Below are 21,147 nucleotides of genomic sequence, written 5' to 3' on the forward strand. Positions count from 1 at the left end.
CTTGGACAGGGAATAAACCTCTGCCAGCGCCCAGAGAAAAGAAACACTCCCTTCGCTCTGGGTACCCGAGGAGTCACCACAGTGAAGGCGCCAGCTACAAAGTGAGCGAGCGAGAGGGGAGCCCTTCAGCATGGAAAGAGGCAGCAGGTAGCAGCAGCCAGTGTACGGGAGGCAGTGTATGGGAGGCAGCCTTGCGCCGGGTGCATTGGAGGCGCGTGCTCCTCCTCGCTGCCTTAGAGTCCCTTTTTTTTAAGCTTTAAAGATTTGGATTTTTTTTTGATTCCCCTTACTTCACCTTCTTCCTTGGGCAGTGACTCTCCTCCTCCTCTTCTTCCTCCTCCTCCTCCCACCCAAATTCCGAGCTTTTATTTCTTTCCTAAAGGGTTTGCATGCATTATTTGCTTTTACATTGATTCCTATGGGAAAAATTGCTTCTACTTAAGAATGTTTCTACTTAAGAACCTGGTCACGGAATGAATTAAGTTCTTAAGTAGGGGTACCACTGTATTTGGTTAAGCAGCATGCCTTGATTTTGATAATTCCTTTTACCCCAGTATCAACTAACAGGCAAATGGATTGATTTTGCTCTCATTATGATTCGAGATTGTAATTTGAATGAAAAGGCATGTTTTCATTACTACTCCAGTTCTTCACCTTGGTGCCTTCAGGATGGGATAATACCCCAGCACTAGTGGGGATATTTCGAGCCAAAAACATCTTGGAAGCACTGGATTGGAGAAGGTTGGCATATGCATTACCAAGACCATTTTCATAAAGAATTCAGTTCAAAGTCATGCTGGAAGAAAACCAATGCTTTTTCCCATGATGCAAAGCATCTTTAATGGCATTTTTCAGTAAGCCAAAGTAATCTCAAGGCCATTCAATAAAGGAAAAAAACCCTGCAATTTTTTGGACAATTCAACTGCAGACCTCAATGGACAATGGATTTTAGGATAGTTTTAGACACTGGAAAGATCAGACACAGATAAATAGAAAAAATAACATTTTTATTTACAAATATTCCAAATATTGGATGCTGTAAACAAAATTCACAATCTGTTTTCCTCTAGCCCAGAAGCAAATGCTTTTGTTACTTAAAAGGGCTCTGTTTTCCACCCTTTACTTGGTTCAACCTCCAACCGAACTCAAGAGTCAACAAATTCCCATAGCAGGAGCATCAACGGAACAGCTGGATGCAACAGGATGGTTTGCTGAAGACTATAAGTTCAGAATTCTGTAGAATTTGGGAGAATGACATTGACAATACTTCCCATAGACTTCAAGGGCTTGCAGTGCCATGCACAGCGCATTGTGGAATGTGTAGGCTTTCCAAAGTTTAAATAGTTGTAATCATAGCAAAAAGCAAAACGTATACATTGACTTTGGACTTTTGTCCATTGCAATGGAAACTGGAAAGACATCCGAAAACAAATTAAACAAAACAAAAATTTTAAAAAAGAGAAAAAAGTGCTGAATATGTCATTAGATATATTTCCTTCTCTGTCTCTTTTCCTTTACACAATTTTAAACTCCACAAACTATTTAAAGCTTTCTCTGAATGAATAAGAGCCTTCAATAATATAACTTGCATATAAAGCATTTTACAATAGGCATTTATAAGGTGTGCATGAAACTTTGTGCAATAGCTAGCAGCAAGTAAGTTTTAAAGCCTTTAAATAAAATGATTTATGAAAACAATAATCGTGACATTTTTTTTATTGTCTCTTAGTTTTTGCTCGTTTCCTTTCAAATTATTTTGTTTCATGTGTGCATATTTCAGATTATATACAGTACAATTTCACTGCACGATTTGGGACTTGAAAATAACACTTCCAAATATTTGAGATCCACACAACAGATATGGGCAAATAAGATTTTCAAAATATTCACTATTAAAATTATTCTTTTAAAATATAAAACCTTACGTTCATCTTTTCTCTTTCCAGCCACTGTCAAACTAGAACAAATTCAGATCTTGTATGATTCAGAGATAATTCACTGGAAGCCCAATCAATTTAGCTATAAATGAGATGCCTTATATTAAAAAGTTTTATATTAAAAACCTTTAAAATCTACTGAAGAAATAGTACAATACCCTCAACAGTATGAAGCATTTCGTCCTCAAACTATTGATCAAAATTGAAAAAAGGAAGGTGGATATTTCCAAACTCTAGAAAGAGCTAAGTATATGGTCCTACAAAATCTAAATTTTTGAAAATACAGGATTTTAGTTGTTTGTTCAGCAGTCGGTAGCATCGGACACTTTCGACTAAAAACTCCCCCACCAATTACATGTCCCCACCCCACCCCAAAGTATAAACGTATGGAGGTGTCTGTGAGCTAATTAAAACTACTGAGCCTTTGAAGTAGAGGAGGAAAAAATAATTGCCAGGATTTTACCACATCCATTTGCTGTAAAGAGCAACTAAACTATGGAATGTGGTACAGAGTGTGCGCTGGGGAGCTCTATAATGCCTGGACTAATAAGGATTTTTTCAAAAAAAAAATGGAAAAACTACTCCAAAGGAAAATATGCTATATAGTACTATCGGCGTTTTATAGCTGAGGTCCTTGCCAGTGATCCCCAACCCCTTGCTAGTGGATATGACTCATTTCTTTGCAGCAAAGTATCTGCAGTAAGGAAAAGATAAAACCACATTACCAGCTGATCCCATTTCCCCAGCCTTCCACTAGAAACAAACTTGTACAGGCTTGTTGCAGTAGGCTTCCCTGACCTGTCTGTCTCCTTTCCCACCCACCCCACTCCTACCCTGGGTTGGATTCATTCATTATTCTGTTCTGGATGGTCACAGGAATAAAGACAGACAATAAGTGAATGTCTGGGGTTTTCTTTACCAAATGCAAATTTATACCTCTCTAAATTTAACCACAGATGAGACTGGGTTAACATTGGTTTATAATTAAGCACTAATCGAAATGAGCAGAGTGTCCTTTCAAGACAGAACAAAGGCTGGTCTCCCCACTGACGAGACAAACTTTTGAGTACTGTAAACACATGGAGAATCCTATTCAACTAATACAAAATGATTGTAGATGTGGGGGGAAATCTTTCATAATTTAAAAGCTAGTAGAAGAAATGAGATTGTGGGTAGTTTTACGGGGCCAAGGACAGATTGCCTAATTAGCAATTTGCTAATCCTTACATTATAAATATTTCATCTTGTTTTATCATTGATATCTAAATAACATTTGATTCTACAGGTGTCGGTGGTCTTCCTCCATTAGTTCTAGAAATGTCAGAGCATTAAAAATGAGGGAAAGCAGACAAGCCAAGCTCCAACACAATTCATAAAACATCTGAGCCTTAATCCAAACATTAAGTTCCTTAATTAATTGACCTAAAGATATCTTAACTCTGTAGTTGAATGTTATAGTTAGATTTCATTTCCTTTTAAAAACCAGTGGCTGGAGGAAAAAGAAAAACAATCAGGACTCTTCTGTGTGATACATAGGGGACAGAGGAACATAGGGGACAGAGGAACATGCAGTAAGTTGATTCTTTGAGAAAGCAAAAATGGTTGCTTTTAAAACAAAATGCAATATTAAGCTGCAAAATAGAGTGTGGTAATCAAATCGAAGATGTACGCGTGTGGGGAAAGACACATACATGCCCATCAACGTGCAACACAAAGGGTTCGTTTCACATTTGCTAAGTTATAGTGGTTGTGGAATGCACCGTGCATTCTGCTTGCTTTTCAAAAGAAATATTAATCATAAGTATTTAAATGACCAAGTAAAACAGTATCTGGGGATTAGGGGAAGCCACCTGTTTGAGCCACATTCCAGCTGGTGTCTTACTTCACCACAGAAATATGTAGGAATTTCTAAGCTGAGCATTAAAACCACATTATATTAAGGTACAATAATTCAGAGTTAAGAGGTTTTGTCCAATTATGAAACTGCCTGGCTCACAAATAGGCCAATTAATTATTTTTATCATTGGATTCCTATATTAATAGGGCTAATTTGTGTACCTAGATTTTTTTCAGGTATGGGAATCTCTGCAAAGTGCCTCACAATGATTATATCCTGTTGCAGGATGGAACACGCACACTATAACTCATTTAAAACATTCCTTAACATTTGCAACATTTCCCTACCATGTTTAAAACATGTGAATATATACATATAACGTGTTACACATATGCACACGCATGAAACAATAAACATAAACATACATTGTGTACCAAAGATTGCAGAACACCAACAATATAACCTTTATATAAGTATTTGCAAGGAAAACAAATAGGAATATCCTCCACCATTTATTCACAAGCTTATTTTTTTTAAAAGTTTCTTGTGTCCCTGATTAAAAAACAAAACAAAATGCAAGATTAAACCACAAAACTATATTTTTTCCTCACTTCAAATTCTCTGAAGACATCAGGCACTTTTGTTTAAAATTTGTGTATACAAATATATATATTTATACTTCATAATCTACCATATCCCGTCTTTACTAGGAGAATTTATCTTTGGTCCTAAAGCATATGAAGCTTGCTGCAGCTGTTTATCTTGCTTTCCACATTTTTTAAAAAAATGTGAAGCATGCACACAGCTGGAAATAATGAAATTTGCCATAATCCTTCCCACCCACCCTTCCTCCATCTCTCTTTTTCTTTTTTTGAGCAAGCAACTTCTCTTAAAGCATTCTATTCAAGCAAGCTATACATTCTGTGGCAACCCTTGCTGGGCAGCATAATTGATGCATGCTCTAAAGAGCCAATTCCAAAATACACTTTATTCCAATGTATCTGCATATTTTTGCATCTAACTTTTAATTCCTGAAAGCATATTTAGCTTTTTAAAATTTTTTCTTCTTCTTTTTAGGTTCTTTTTTCATTTCAATGTTCAGACTCCATTAAAAACAATAATAATAATAATCATAGTCAAGGTGGGCTTCCCAACTTTTGCTCTGCCATAGCTATGGAAGCAAGCATTGCCAACCCATATTGTCATCATCAACCATTTCTTCTAGGTTTATTTCAAGGCGGTCTAGTTGCTTTTCAAGACAGGTTGCATACTTTGGGGTGGGATCCAATAGCTTCTGGTTCTTTTCTAATGTTGTGCTCAGTTAACGCAAGAGAGAAGAACCAGAAGAACTTTCCTCCAAGCAAAAAAAAAAAAAAAGGTAGAGCAAACCATGTTGCACTTCCCACTTTTAAAAGAGGGGAGCCACCCTCCCCTTTATTTGCTTCCCCCAAGTCTCTTAAAACCGGTTGGTTTCTCCCAAGTCTGATCAAAACCGGTTAGTTACAGGGCAACCAAGTAGAATAGGTGTGCTGCTGGCAGGGGAATATGGGCTGAACCTGAGCAATATAGTAATTGCTGAAGTTAGCATCAGCTACGTAAGGGGCTGGCTGGTAGTAGCAAGTGACATTGGCCACGTTGGGGATGATATTTTGCTCAGCCAGCACCCGGATGGCCAGCATGGTGATCAGATTTAACGTCTGTCGCCTCTCGTGTCCCATCAGGCACACTGTGCTCTCATTCACCACCCCATGAAGGGTCATGAGATAGTCATACTTGCGGTCCTCGAGTCCCACAAAGTGGTTCTGCAAGTAGGACTCCAGCTTGCGCTGCTGCTCTCCGATGTCTGAGAAATCAATAAAGAACCTTGAGCACATATATCTCTGGAGGGACTTAATCTCAGATTCGGAGGCAGCCCTGAAGCCTCTCACTAGGAGGTTGCAATATTTAAGGAGGCCACCTCCCCGGATCTCTTCCGGATTTCTAGTTGCGATCGTCTTGTTACAAAGGTGGTCAAAGGCTTCTTGGAAATCCCCATAGACGCTCTCCCCAATTATGGTTGGGTGGAAAGTTTCGGTCATTGGATTTTCAGAACATTCATAAAAAAGGAGGAGAGAGTCTAGCTTGATCTGAAAAGAATCTACGCTGAACTCAAACTGCCTCCTCAGAGAGTCCATAAATTTTAGCTCCACATTTTTGCCACTGTTGTTGGATAATGAGATGAGGCTCCATCGGTCTGAATCGTTGCAGACTTTCACCATTTTCTGTACGTAGGCTTCCTGCAATTTGAAACAAATAACCACCACCACCAAAAAAAAAAAAGGAGAAGAAAGGAAGAAAATGTCAAGAAACCAATAGCAGCACTTCCTCTTTTGAGCTTTTATTTGCATTTGATCCCAACTTTATCCTACCATCCCCAGAGCTGAGGCATAAGAGACAATGTGGCCAGACTCTGCAGACAGGCAGTGATTAAAGACCAATAAAAGGGGGGGGGGGGGCTCATGCCATGATAAATGCACAAAAGGGATGTTCCCTGTAAGGGTTGTATTTATTTTGTTGTTATTTTGTATGCATTTTATTACATCTTTTTATTACATATTTTGTATGCATTTTTATTACATCTTTGAAGGAAAAACTTCAAAGATGTAATAAAAATGCATACAAAATAACAACAGTAGAATTCACTTTAGAAAATTGCAATTTAATTATGGCGAAAATGAAGGGGATCACACACTAGTTTTAATTTTAAAATATTTTTTGAAGACATATTTTACCTTTTGGAGAACCTGGAAAATCCCTAAATAAAATCTAAGCTTATGCGCTGCCCTCCAAACCAAGATAATTCCTGCAGAGTAATGATTTAAAGGTTTTGGGTGATTCTCAACTTCTTTCAAAAGGCCAGAACTTCTTGAATGTTTCAAATAATAATAATAATAATAATTAAGCTTAATGCAGTGCCAGTAAGTGAGCACTTCCTCCAAGAGAAGAGAAGTGCTTTATTGGCCAAGTGTGATTGGACACACAAGGAATTGGCCTCCCGTGTATAAGCTCAACAATGTACATACAAGCAACAAGTGATAAATCATGATCATAAAGCAATCTAGCCTCTAAAATCCTTAACTAAATCCAAGCCTAGTGTTTTGGCAGCCCTGGGGCGGAATGGACTCAGTCTCTCTATTCCAGTGTTTCCCAACCTTGGCAACTTGAAGATATTTGGACTTCAACTCCCAGAATTCCTCAGCCAGCAAATGGCTGGGGAATTCTGGGAGTTGAAGTCCAAATATCTTCAAGTTGCCAAGGTTGGGAAACATTGGCATTCGCTGGCTGGGGAATTCTGGGAGTTGAAGTCCAAATATCTTCAAGTTGCCAAAGTTGGGAAACACTGGCATTCGCTGGCTGGGGAATTCTGGGAGTTGAAGTCCAAATATCTTCAAGTTGCCAAGGTTGGGAAACACTGGCATTCGCTGGCTGGGGAATTCTGGGAGTTGAAGTCCAAATATCTTCAAGTTGCCAAGGTTGGGAAAAACTGCTCTATTCCATCTCAAAGGGCAGGGAAACGTTTCCCTCTAGCGGGCTCATTCACAAGTCAAGGAAGCAAACAAGTAACTGTAATTAAAACCCTAAAACGATTTAGGGGGGGACCAGGAGACTCTAAATAAGCTCAAATAGATTGGTTTAAAATTCAGGTATAGACCAGTGCTATAATTAAAGCCTGGGGCTCTCCTTGCTCTTCCAAAGCAAAGGAGAATTAATAGTTTGAGAAAGCCAATTACAAAGATGGTTGGCGGCAATAAGCATAGAGGGAGAGACAGAGGGAATTGACGCGCCTAATCCTCACCGAGCTGTCATTCAATGTGGGTCTCTTTTTATTCTAGGCTCTGTCTAAAGCAGCCACCTGCTGGGGACTGAGAGAGCGCCTCCCATTGATTTTTTTTTTTTTTACCTTCAGGGTGAGCGGCGTGATCTTCTCCTTGTTCACCCCGTCGGGCAAGAAATCCAAGAGGCAATCCAGGACGACGTCTTTGACTCGCTGGAACTCGGCCTCGCCTTTCAAATCGGCGCAGAAGATGAGGTCCAAATCCTTGTAGCCCAGGCCGCTATCCTGGTGCAAGACGTGGCTGGCGGCCGAGCCGTTGAGCCGGACGTCCCGCACGCCGAGGCCTTGCTCTTCCAAGCGGCTCCTCACCACTTTGACGATCTGCCGCGGTTGCATTTCCAGAGTGGGGAAGTTGCCCCGGCCATGAATCGGGATGGTTTCGCTCAGGATACGATCCAAGCGCTGCACTTGCTCCCAAGTCAGCACGTTGCAGCGGCTGTTCTCGCAAGGGTCCCCGTCGCAGGGCTCCGGAGGGACTTCGGTCGAGCCGCCGCCGCTGCTGCCGCTGCTATCACCGCCGTTAAGCCCGTTTTCCTCGTCTGCCATGGTCCCAGCTTGATTTATATAGGATGGCGCGGAGACGGTGCGCGTGCGGAGGGGAGTTCAAACGGCGCAGGCAGAGCTAATGGAGCAAAAAAAAAAAAAAAGGCACTGTTTTCCTTTGCCAGGCGTCTGCTGCTGCTGCTTCCTTCGCTCCTAGCGGGTGGGGTGGGTTGGAGAGGAGGGAGGGTGAAAGAAATGCAAAAAGCGAAACGGGATTATAGCCGCGATCCTCAAGGCTCTGGAGGAGCGCGATCGCTTTTCTCCGCCCCCCTCCTATCTATTCATCGGAGCTCCCTCGAGTTTTGCGAGCGCACGGAGCGAAGCCCCCGCCGCCTCCGCCTTGGCTCCAAGGTTGGACTTTGATCAGGGGGGGGCAATATTTTCACCACCCACCCACCCATCCAAACTCATCCACTAGTATACACAGCCGGGCTTTCTGTCCACCACCTGCCTGCCTGTGTGTCTGTGTGTCTGTCTCTGTGTGTGTGTGTCTGTGCGTCTGTCTGTCTCTCTCTGTGTGTTTCTGTCTCTGTGTTTCTGTCTTTCTCTCTCTCTGTGTGTGTGTCTGTCTCTCTCTGTGTGTCTGTATGTCTGTCTCTCTCTCTGTCTCTGTGTGTGTGTGTGTGTGTATCTCTGTGTGTGTGTCTGTCTGTCTCTTTGTGCGTCTGTCTGTCTGTCTCTGTGTGTGTGTGTGTGTGTGTGTGTGTGTGTGTACGTGACCCAGCCGCCTCGCTAAGGAACGGCGTGGAAGCCCCGAAGGGCTGGCAAGAAAGGTTGACTCAGCCTTCCATCCTTTTCCAAGGTCGGTAAAACGAGGACCCAGATTGTTGCGGGGAGGGGGGGAAGCAATAAACCGACTCTCTGTAAAAGCGGTGTATAAGTCCAAATGCTAAGAAAGAAGGCGGGGGGAGAGGGAGAGAGGCACAGAGACGAATATCCACCTACGCGCAGTAGTGGAGGAGCAGCCCCGGGTTTGGAGTTATTTATGGAGTCATGTCCCGCTGGCCCGCGCGGTGTGAGTCCACCAGCCCGTCCCGATTCGCTCCTTCCTCCACGAGAGCCGCTCCCGATCGCCCTTCCGCCTCGAGGATATTTGCTAGTTCTGGTCGGAAAAAACGTTTCCAAGTACTTTTTTATACGGGCGCTTTTTTTTATCTCTCCCCCCCTCTCTCCTTCCCCCGGCTCTTCCGGGGCCCGAATCCAGTCTCCCACGCCCCTCTCATCTGCATACAGAGGCTTCTTCTTCCCTCGCTTTCCGACACGCCCCTTTCTCTGCTTTAAACAGCTGGTCTTCGCAGAGCTTTTCCTAAAACTTCCTTCCTGCGCCCCCCCCTTTTCTCCCCCCCCCCTCAATCTGTCCTCCCCTTGCAATCTGTCCCCAGTGCAAGGGAGAGGAAAGGTGAAAATCCGAATAAGGGGGGATTCTACTGGAACTTCCTGCAACCAGCTTGATCGGAAAGATCTGCCAGCGATAGGAGCCGGAGATGGGGGGGGGGGTTATTATTTTTAATTTATTTATCATTTGTACGTATAGGTCGTCCGACTCCTTTCGGACTCTGGGCGGCGTACAACGTAAAGGAATGCAAAATCAATATAAAACAGTCCGGGTTTGTTGTTTTTTTTAAAGGGGCCCCCGATCTTCCATTGTCAACCAGGGATCCTCGAATTTGGGGGTGGTCCTCAGACTGGCCAGCAAGCCAAAGCCGTGCGAACATTCTTGGGCTCTCTCTCTCTCTCTCTCGGAGGAAAGAAAGCGAAGCGTTGCAATAGCACCACAGCCAGTCTCGCGGGGGTGGAGGAATGAGAGGAAAAAGCCCTTCCGAATCCGAATTATGCAGTAATGGCTAAAGTTTAGCATCTGCGTCTGGGGGGCATCTGGCCGATCGGAGCAAGCGAGGGAACATCGGCTTAGCGGGGGCGGTTGTCTCTTCCCATTGCAAAACACCTCCGGTTTTATTTAATTATTTACTCGCCCAATGTATTCAGCCACCCACTCAGGGGCGGCTGACAAATAAATAATAGAGGGGGGGAATCAAGAGTTGGCGGGAGGGGGGGCTATACATCTCAATAATAAATAAGACACGCTGAGGCGGTTTTTTCCCCTCAGGTAGAAACAAAGTATAAAATTCTTAGGGAAGTTCATATAGGGAAAAAAAAGAAGAAGCTTGGAGGGGGGGGTGAAGGAAGGAGGAGAAAAATACCGAGCTCTCGGTCGTTGCGCACTTGGCTACTTTGCGCTGTGCTGTCGGATAAACCCAGAGCTATTACCGCCCCGAGTTTTCGGAGGGGCGGCATACCAATCGAATAAATTATTATTATTATTATTATTATTATTATTATTATTATCATTATCATCATCAGCTAAAGCAGTGTTTCCCAACCTTGGCAACTTGGAGATATTTGGACTTCAATTCCCAGAATGCCCCAGACAGCGAACGCTGGCTGGGGCATTCTGGGAGTTGAAGTCCAAATATCTTCAATTTGCCAAGGTTGGGAAACACTGAGGTAAATGAATAGATAACACAAGAATGGGGGAGGGGGGGGTTGATCGGCACCCCTCTGGGAACCCATCCCCCTCTCTCTTCACGACTGAAGGGACACTTTGGGCCAGAGCGCTGGAGGGAATGTACGAGGTCTCTAATTTGTGACGGCTGCGGAGGTTCGCGGTCCTCCAACTCCAAATCGTATTCCGGTTGGACTCCCCGATGGTTTTACTTGGCAAGAAAGGGACGGGGGTGGCGTGGTATGCAAAGGCGTCTTAGGACAGGCCTCTAGCGACGCAGGGAATAATTAGATCGTAATCCCGACGACAGAAATGTCTGGAATGGAGCTAAACATTAAAAAAACAGTTGGAGGGAAGTTGGCTGAAATGTTTCTAAATCACTTATTTCTTCTTCTTTTTAAAGAAAAGAGTTGCTGCAGGCAGTAGAAAGAAAACCGGAGAATATTTACTGGACCCACTTTTTCATTCGGCCGGTAAAGTCTGCTTATTTTTTATTTATTTTTATTTTATTTATTTGTTTGTTTTGTCCAATACACCATAATCATAGAGGATATATACGAGTAGAATGTATCAAAGAGAGTATAGAAGAGAAATAGAGGAGTAAAATATAACTAGAGAGAATAGCAGAAAATATAAGAGGTACAAGAAATAGAAGAGATATAATGGATAGAAGAGATAGAAGAGAAGATATAGGAGAGACTATAGGATAGGGGACGGTTATAAAATGAGAAGTCTGGTGCACTTATGTACGCTGGCGCATCTTCTCACGTGAGAAAGGATAACCCCAATTAAAAACAAGAAAGCCACAAAAAACCCAGTCGCTTCCGTCACTTTCTCGCCCTCCGCAATTTTCTTTCCTCCGAAAGGTAACATTTCTATCCAACCCGATTTCACAAGTTAGTAGCCAGGGCTGATCACCAAACAGCAAACGGGACCCTCACTGTATTCAAGTAGTTTTTTTAAAAAAGCGTTTGCACAATTGCAAATAAACGGCGCAGAATTTAGAACAGCAGGCAAAAGTTGTCTACTATTGAATAGCAACGATTACCTTTTAGGGTTTTTATTTTTACTAAAAGCCATCATTAATCTAAGCGGTTAAGCATTCATTTTATATTTAAAAATTTCCCAACTGGCTAATACAAACACGGGGGGGGGGGGCGCTGGGGGGGGTGTCCGGGGAGAGAATAATTACAGACCACTCACTTTTTTTTCCCCGCTTATGTCAAATCTTCAGTACGCAATCCTGGCCTGATTATTTAAAAAAATAAAAAAGAGTTAAAGCGCGGCGATCGAAGGATTCTACCTGCGCAAATCCAAATCCTCTTTCAACGTTGCTACGCAGGGCTTAAAAGGCATGGCACAGAGAACAAGGCGCCCGCGCACCAGATGCAAAGGTGTCCGTCACGCTTCCCTAAAGAAAAGATGAAGGAGATCGCGGCCGATAAAAAGAGTGGGGGAAGGTCAACCCGTCCCCCGTCCCCCCGCGCATTGGAAGAGCAGTAATAGGAGGGGGGCGCGACGTCACGGGTCCTGACGTTTCTGCAACAGCTGTAGGGCGATTCCAAAGCCCTGTGATGCGAGAAGAGCTCCGCCAATCAGCGCCGCCTTGGCCGCGAGCTTTTATTTCCCTGCCTTCAGGCTCCCCGAGCGTCGAGCCAATTGGAAAGCTTGCTCGGGCGAACGTTGAGCCTGCCAGATCTGTGTGAATGAGCTGCGCGCGCGGAGGGGGGGGGGAGGAGAGCGAGAGCCCGCCCACGCGCTCACAAACATCGCGCGCTGCTCTATCTTCGGCGGTTGGAGCCTTCTGAGGCGGCGGGTTGAAGGGACGATAGGAAGGCCTTTTTGGGGTGCTTCCTTTTCCCCGAGTCCCGAATTTTGGTCGCCAGGCAGACCGAAAGCAGTAGGTGTGACTTGTTTTTTCCCCGCCATATGCCGGGTTAGGAGACTCTGCTGAGGCGTCTAAGTTCAGGACTCGGCGATCTCGGCAGCTTATAAACGGCAGTGATTGTGCAATAAATAATACATGGGTTCAAACGGGGGTTCAAAACCTGCCTTGGCCCCCAGCGCAACCGTAAAAAGAGGACGCGGGGGCGTTGATGGTAGGATTGTTGCTCGCCGGACAAAGATTTGCAGGCTCCTAATCGCCTTTCACACATTCCTAAACTCCGCTTCGACACAGAAATAGCGTCGGTTTGGATCCGAGTCTCGTGTCTTGTGCCATACGCGGAAAAAAGGAAAAACGGTGGTTAAGCACAAGCTCCCGCGTCCTGTTCAGCCGCACTTAGGCGATAAGTAAATGGAATAAATGCTGTCTAAATTAAGAGTTTAGTTTTTAAAAATTACAAATAATGGCGTTTCAGTCATTTTTACTACTTGGGACCGAAGGCACGCAGGACCAGCCTGAACATCCTTCGGCCACACGGATTTTTTTTCTTTTTTGCAATTTTATGCTTCCGCATGCCTGCTGACACCAGTAGGCTTGCCAGCCCAGCCCAGAAGGGGAGTTTGCCCCCCTTCCTCCGTTACATAAAAGCGAAGGTTTATGCGCTCCACGTCCTCCCGTTGAGTTTTCACTAGCAATTTCGAAAAATAAAAAATTATACATTATCCAGAAATTACAGTACATTCACTTGGAATTGGGGGGGGGGGGGAATCGACGATGTCAAGCTGCGCGCGTTCAATTCCAAGGTACAAAAGTCCGTTTCTTCCTAAAATCACCGCCTTGAAAGCGGCGTAGAAAATGATAAAAGGCACTCGGGGATACTGGGCAACGGCAGCCACATTCTGGGCTCCCTCTCGCCCCAACGCGGATTAGGAACTCCAGTTTGCGAGGGGGGAGGGGAAAAAGAGCTAGCAGATCCCCCTTTCAGCCATTGGAAACGATTTACTTCTTGCAAGAGCCAGACTCGGGGTAGTGCCTTTAATTGTAGGAGAGGACAGCCTCAGGTAGGGCTTAGTGGTTTCTAATAGCGCCTTTCCAAGCTACGGGGATTTCTCCCAGAGAAGTCGAGCTAGCCTGCTGCAATACTATCAAGGATTTGCTAACCCCTCAAAGACGAGTTGAAATTGCCGGCTCTCCCGTCTCCCGATCCCATTGCCGAAAGAAAAATGGTTCGTGCGCCACTGTCGGCAATAACGCGAGCGCAGGAGTCGCGCCGGAAAGTGGCACGCGCGCTGCACTCGCGTTCCGCTCCATTGATTAGCTCCTGCCTATGTGCGCCGCAGGTTATGTGGCAACGCTGCCCCCTGCCGGCGAAGAGGCCAAACGCAATTTAGGGTCGGCCTTCGCCTGTCAGGTGGTGATGGAGAATTTCTCCCCTCAGCTGTTAGATAGGTGAGACTTTGCACTGACGGAACTTAGCAGAGGCTTGACTTTTTAAACAGGAAGCTTTTATTCTGGCTTTTCCAGCACCACTCCACCTCAGCTTAAATAGAACAGCGAACAGACTTCTGAAAGGTCCTTTTATACTGTGGCTGTCAGACAGCCAACCAATCACAGTGTTTTAACTTTCCGCTCACAAGAAAGGCCTCTTGTGTTTAGCCAATCAGGCTTCAGCATCAGCCTTCCTAGCCGATCATAAGTCAAGGACTTTGCATTTCTGGTGGGGTTGTACATCAAGGACTTAAAAGCCTCCTTAGGTTTCAAGGCTGATGTTTACCACTCAAAAAAGCACCTGAGGACATTGAATCTTTGACAAACAATTGAGCTCCTTGGCGATGCTATCTTTTATTTTTCAATTTATATAAAATAAAATAAAAATCGTATTCTATTTTAAATGAAGAAAAACTTATTCAGAAAAGACTACCTGTGGGGGAATCCAAAGGTGCTTTTTCAAGAGGCAACTGGACTAACTGGTTTTTCTTTGAAGATGTTTCCAATTGTTTTTGAAAAACCACCTTTGGGACAACCATCACCTGGATGACTGAAAATCTCCATAAACCTATGGGGTGGAAAACGTAGAGCACTCCGTCAAAATAATAATGAGAAAGGACATTTCATTACTGTGCTTTGAATTTTGTCACCGCAAGACCCATTTCATTAATAAAAAATGGAATTGTGGCCTAGAAATTAGAGTTTACCTGAGAATAATCAATCTTAAAGGTAAATGGGAGAAAACTATTAAAATCTATAAAAGGCCTGCAGATTTTTAAAAAAAGACCTTTCATGTTAAATAGGGTGAATTGAAAAGTCGGACAGAAGTAGCTTCAAAACAACAGCTCTTTATTTGGCAACTATACAACTCAAAAAATAAAGGGAAGTGCATCTTCATGCCTACCGTCCCTGTCCTTTCTATCTCTACTTTATCCTTTCTATCTCTACTTTATACTTATATTAAAACATACTACAATACTATACTTGTATGACAAAATAAATAAGCAAAATAAATAACACAATATAATTCCAAGTAAATCAAACTTCTGTGAAATCACACTGTCCACTTAGGAAGCAACACTGATTGACAATAAATTTCACATGTTGTCAGCACATTCAACTTTGTACAGAACAAAGTATTCAATGAGAATATTTCATTTATTCAGATCTAGGATGTGTTCTTTGAGTGTTCCCTTTATTTGTTTTGAGCAAGGTGTTTACAATCCTGCCAAAGGCTCTGTCTGACAGGCCTTTTATAGGGAGCTGCCAGACAGTCTAGCTAGCCCATTGATGGTGAACCTATGGCACGGGTGCCATAGGTGGCATGCAGAGCCATATCTGCTGACACATGAGCTGTTGCTCCAGCTCAGCTCCAATGTGCATGTGTGTGTCAGCCGGCTGATTTTTGGCTTGCACAAAGGCTCTGGAAGGGCGTTTTTGGATTCCGGGAGGATGGAGAAGGGCGTTTTGACCCTTCCCGGCTCCAGGGAAGCCTTTGGAGCCTGGGGAGAGTGAAACATGAACCTACTGGGCCCATCAGAAATTGGGAAACAGGCCGTTTCTGACCTCCAGATTGTGGGAGAAGCTGTTTTCACCCTCTGCAGGCATTGAATTAAGGATGGGGGCACTCATGCATGCGTGATAGTGCCTGCGCATGCTCTTTTGGCACCCGAGGGAAAAAAGCTTCACCATCACTAGTCTAGCCAATCAGCAGTCAGTATTTTCCCTCCAGAATGGCAAACCTGACTGAAACCTATGTGCTTTAGTCTGAGAATGTAACACTTCAAAACCACCATCAATCCATAGATCAGTCTGTTACCTACAGAACTGTGGCAAGGGTGGCACAGCAGGTAGAATGCTGTACTGCAGGCCACTGAAGCTGACTGTAGTAAGTCAGTGGTTCAAATCTTATCACCATCTCAAGGTTGACTCAGGCTTTCATCCTTCCGAGGTGGGTAAAATGAGGACCCGGATTGTGGGGCCAATATGCTGACTCTGTTAAAAAGTGCTATTGCTAACATGTTGTAAGCTGCCCTGAGTCTAAGGAGAAGGGCGGCATAAAAATCAAATAGGTAGGTAGGTAGGTAGGTAGGTAGGTAGATAGATAGATAGATAGATAGATAGATAGATAGATAGATAGATAGATAAAATATTAATTTCTTCATGTCACTGTGGTACAAAATCAGAGATGGGTTGCCACATTATTATCACACTGTGCTTCAAAGGAGGTGTATTCTCATGGAATACAGATGGAAGTTTCCCAAATCCATACTTACGTTGCCTCTCACATCTGTATTGTAAAGATAAGAAATGATCGTGTCACGTGTTTAAAGTATCACCACAGTCTATAAATAATACTGTAGTTTACATTGTCCTGGAGCTGTTTTGTTACCAAAACATTTATCCAAGAGTGTGGGGAAATTGTGGTCCTTAATTGCTGAACTACAGCTCCATGCAGTCACGCCATGGCCAATGCTAAAAGCTGTAATTCAGCAACATCTGCACAACCACAGGTTCCCCTTCCTTAGCAAAGGGACAGCTCCTTACTCATTCTTCTCGGATATATTTACATAGAAAAACTTTCAATTCCCCCATTGTCACAAATTACAATAATATTCATATATTCACAACTAAAATCATGAATCGCCATTGTTGTTGTCTAAAAGAATGGAACTGAGGCTCCTGTAAGTACTGTAAAGCTACTACTTAAATCCAAGGCTAAAGATTACATTAAAAATAAAAATTATAGCCTGTTGCACTGTTGTTCTGTAGAAACATGGATTCAGGCCACAGCTCTATAGTCATTTTTTAAGGTTGTGGTTAGCTGTAACTTAGCCTCCATGAATCCTAACACATTACGGCTTTAAGCACTCTTCCTCTGTAGCAAACAAAAGAAGGAAGTCTATCATATTAACTAAGAATGTATAAACTTTTGTAATACTTTGGTTCAGTTTGAAACAAAATTGATCATTTAGAAAGAAACATAGCAAGCTTGAATTCTGAAAGATTAGATAGTTTGCTTTTAATCAGATGTGCATGAGATTACATCGCATCTGGGCTGATATATTGTGGAACTTATTCTTTAATTCTTTCAGAATTAAAAGATTTAGACTTCATGCCTCCAGCAAAATATCCGCTGTGTAGCCTGACATATTTAAGTTAAATATGGGTTATGGAACTAAACCTAGCTCTTAGGTTTGTATGGCATACTAAAACATAAACTAATTAACAGGGAATGGGTTTTAGATAAAACACTAGATAAAAGTATCTTGTACAAATATAGATATTGTTAAAACATCTTTAGAGTTTACAGAGAACCTAGGCAAGAAATTGGCTGCCAAAAATAAGACATAGAATTTATGTTAAATTATGACCAAATATTGATGGAACTTTGTTCAGGGTTCCCCTAATCTCTTCAGGGTGATGCTTGGACTAAAAGACTAATGAAATCTAGTGTTAAATTAGGATACAGTAATAAAATATATGAGATTGCACAAGTTGCTTATTATTTACATAAAGTCTTTATTTTTTATGTTTTGCTGCATGACAAAAACTTCTAAGGTTCTTTATTTTCCCTCAGAGTCAAATGACAGGTGCCATTAAATAACTGGTTTAATATTTTGTGTGCACTATAAAACCTAATTATAGTTTCTTTTGTTCATGTCTTTATGTATTCTTAGTGTTCTTAACATAATTGCAATGACAAAAATATTTATACATTTTTCTATCAGATGTGAACAAAATCTACTCAGAAGTAATAATAATATTCACTCTGAATTTGATATCTTTCTATTCTATTGACAATCATATTGTTGTATATCAACTGTTCTGTTAATTCTGCATTCATTTAATTGTTCAATATTTGACATGTACAACTTCTGAATCATTTCAGTAGGTAAATATATATAAGCCAGTGCAGATGTTATGAATTTTGTGCTGTAAGCATTTCATATTTAGTCAAACACTTTAAGTATTCTACTTTGCTTTTTGTAACTCCACTATCATCTTTGAAGGTAATGAATGGTTTGTGATTATTTTAATGAGGTAGTCTCAAAAGATTACATATTTTTATTAAAGGTTAAATCTTGTAGTCTACATGAAGTAATATTTCTCCATTGATAAAATTTGTAACATATTTACCTTCATGGGAAAAAAGGTTCAGTACTGAAGAAAGGCCTTAAACCTACAGATGTTCCTTTATATTTATCTCATAAGTTTAATAGGCCATTTATAATTGCTGTCTTATGCACTGAACATTTCTATTTGTATCATGCCCAGGATAGTTATGCAGGCCTTCTGAGATTCTTATTTCTTTTTCAATTCGTTCAACATTTTTTCTTCGTTTTTTATTGTGAATCATTTGGAATGTCCTTGATGAATTCTTCATTTTTACTGCTGATTTTTCTTCTAGCCTAGATAGATTTAGGTTTCTGTATTTTAAAACATCATACATTATATTTTTTATCAGATATGTAATTGGTTATTATTGCTTTAAGTCTTTATTGTTTCTCCTTAGGCAAAGTCTGAAATCTTTTAACACAAATATTAAATCCTGTTATTTATCCCAGCTGCTGTTTTTCTCCCATTAATCTACCGTATGTCTTATTCTTGTCAAACCAATATCCTGATTGGTATTATTTTATATGTTATATCCTGATTGGTATTATTTTATATGTTTCATTGCCAGTTCTAAGGAATCCTTTGGGTGAATAACTTGAGTGAATGGTCATCAGCATATAATTTTAATGCATGTTTTTGATTTGATTGTTAGAATTCTGAAATTTTTACTCTTACATATCTTTTGCTCTGTTACCATTGCTTCCCTATCAGAAATTCTATTGCCAAAAAACATGTTGCCTTTGTCCCAAATGTTACAAGTCAGGCATATCTATTTAAAATCAGGTGACCTTAAAGCTTTTTCTTGTATTGGAACCTACCTAGAATAGGTGCAAAAGTTCATTGAGGTTTTAAAAGGCCAACCTATGCTTCAAGGCTTGATTGGACCTACAGATCACATGTTGAACAGACCTGCTTTAGTGGCAAGATGTAAAGCTTTCATTACAGTTGACCAATGTCCTTAACAGGAAAGCCAGTTTTTCAGAAGAGAAATCAAAGAAAAATGTGTTTGTTTGGACCAATGAGAGTAGAAACTTTGCCAAGCCTGACTCCAGTTTGAAAGTGAATGCTGAAATCATGTTTTCAGTTAACAATATAAGGAGGTTTGCCTCTGCAAGATGGTGGCAGCCAGACATTTTACCTATGTACATTATGGCTTGCATATTGGTGCTTCTGAGCTTAATTGTTTTGAGGCATATCTTTCATTTCTCAGCTATATAATCTCTTCCTCTTTTATTGGTTCAGGTCCTGCTCTCTACTATGCCTATGTTTCTTACCTAAGGAGAAATTTTAAAAAAAATATTGTTATTTTCGGACACTGTGGTACTTGATATGTGAATAGATACTAACAGCTATATAATATGGGGAAGAAAAAGAAACATTGGATCATTACTGGTTCACTGCATTAACTTAAAGACTCTAAAAAAATAAAAAAATTGATGGCTTACCACTAACAAAGGAACAAGTGAGTAACCTAATGACTTCAGTGATTCAAGTATTTGGAATTCTGTTAATAGATTCAGGATATTGCAGCAAGAACCTTTCTCTAAAATGTATGATGATTTGCATTTTTCCCCATTTTCTTTAAACCAGGAATATCTTGGGGATGATGATTCATGTTACAATCATGTAGGGATACTGAGTTCTCCAAGAAGCAAACAGAAGAACTAGATAAGATACTTCAGAAGAGACAAAGCAATTTACTTTACAAGAAATACAAAAAGAGTTTGAGGCTAAACAATGGTTTTTAACAATCAAGCTGTGACACCTATATTTGAGCAGATTGCTATAATCAATGCAAAGATTGAATAGGTAAGCAATGGCGAACCTATGGCAAGTGTGCCACAGGTGGCACGTGGAGCCATATCTGACAGCATGTGAGGTTGCCCTATGTCAGCTCCAGTGTGCATGCGCATGCTCGTCAGCTGATTTTGGCCTTTTTTGTCTGTTTTTGCTCTCCCCAGGTTTCAAAAAAGTCTTCAGGAACTTCTTTGGCTTTGGATAGTTGCAGGCAGGCCTTGAACACCGGGGATGGGTTCTAAAATTGTACTTCACTGCCGGTTCGCTTCCTCTCCTACTATATGGGCATACCGCATGAGCGTGCCGCTTTGCTCACACACGCATGCATAGTGCCAAAAAAATCTGACTTTTAAAAAAAAAGTCAAAAACAGGATGGCAACGGCATGCGCAGTGCCAGAAAATCTGAAAAAATAATACCCGCCCAAAATAAACCAAGATAGTAACTGCATGCACAGTGCCAGAAACATGGCTTCTGCACATGCTCAGAAGAAGAAAAAAGAATTAGGAAGAGATGGAATACTATGTAATATAGGACAACTTTTATCAATGAATAGAAAGGAAAAACAGTTAAAAAAAGTAGAAAATAAGAATTGAAAAGTGGGGAGAGAAGGTTTGGATATCGTGAGAAGGGATGCATATATAAGAACAAAAAAGCAGTATACATTGAACATTAATGTTATTTATTGTTATGTAAATATTATATAATGGAATGACATAACAGGATGGTCACAAAGTGGCCAATGTTTTTAATGTCTGTTTAATGTTTATGTAAATAGAGAAACTTTAAAAAATAAAAAAAATAAAAACATAAAAATATTTTTTTAGAAAAACAAATTCGGCTTCTCCATATGTTCAGAATAATTTTTTTAAAAAAAGATGGCAGCACCCACAGACTGACACTGACCAAACCAGTTCCATGATGTCATTATGATGTCACCAGTGGGTGGCTACCGGATTGGATGAACTGGTCTAAAGCAGGAGGAACCCATCTCTGTTGCATACTTCAGCCCATTTCTTCTGCAGTCAGCAAGGCTTCCCTGAAGGTCTCCACAGCCTATAACAGAGCTCCACATTGATCCAGAGCTTTGTTATTGGCTACAGAGGCCTGAACAGGCTTTGCCAACTGCAGAAGAAATGGGCTGAGGTGTGCGAGGCCTGGTTGCA

The 21,147-nt window shown here is 41.6% G+C and overlaps 1 protein-coding gene and 1 long non-coding RNA gene across 8 annotated transcripts in view; one reads left to right on the forward strand and one right to left on the reverse strand.

The window, feature by feature from the left end:
• Nucleotides 1-988: 988 nt before the first annotated feature.
• Nucleotides 989-12,262, reverse strand: TENT5A (terminal nucleotidyltransferase 5A). 7 transcript variants are annotated; one of them, XM_070733108.1, is made up of 3 exons: nucleotides 11,998-12,262; nucleotides 7,715-8,270; nucleotides 989-6,050 (listed from the first exon to the last, which is right to left on the reverse strand). In XM_070733108.1, the coding sequence occupies exons 2-3, from the start codon at nucleotides 8,192-8,194 to the stop codon at nucleotides 5,271-5,273; spliced, it is 1,260 nt and encodes a 419-aa protein (XP_070589209.1). In that variant the 5' UTR covers nucleotides 8,195-8,270; nucleotides 11,998-12,262; the 3' UTR covers nucleotides 989-5,270. The 7 variants fall into 7 exon arrangements, with proteins under 7 accessions (XP_070589209.1, XP_070589204.1, XP_070589207.1 ...); XM_070733103.1 differs by having other exon boundaries at nucleotides 7,715-8,344; XM_070733106.1 differs by having other exon boundaries at nucleotides 11,898-12,262.
• LOC139156922 (uncharacterized) overlaps nucleotides 8,566-21,147 on the forward strand; it is a 50,992-nt gene continuing 38,410 nt past the window's right edge. Inside the window, exons 1-2 of the long non-coding RNA XR_011557390.1 lie at nucleotides 8,566-8,993; nucleotides 11,098-11,167. This is a non-coding gene — a long non-coding RNA (uncharacterized lncRNA). The remainder of the gene's footprint in view (nucleotides 8,994-11,097; nucleotides 11,168-21,147) is intronic.

The sequence above is a fragment of the Erythrolamprus reginae genome, chromosome 1, assembly GCF_031021105.1.
Source record: "Erythrolamprus reginae isolate rEryReg1 chromosome 1, rEryReg1.hap1, whole genome shotgun sequence".
Taxonomy (NCBI): domain Eukaryota; kingdom Metazoa; phylum Chordata; class Lepidosauria; order Squamata; family Dipsadidae; genus Erythrolamprus; species Erythrolamprus reginae.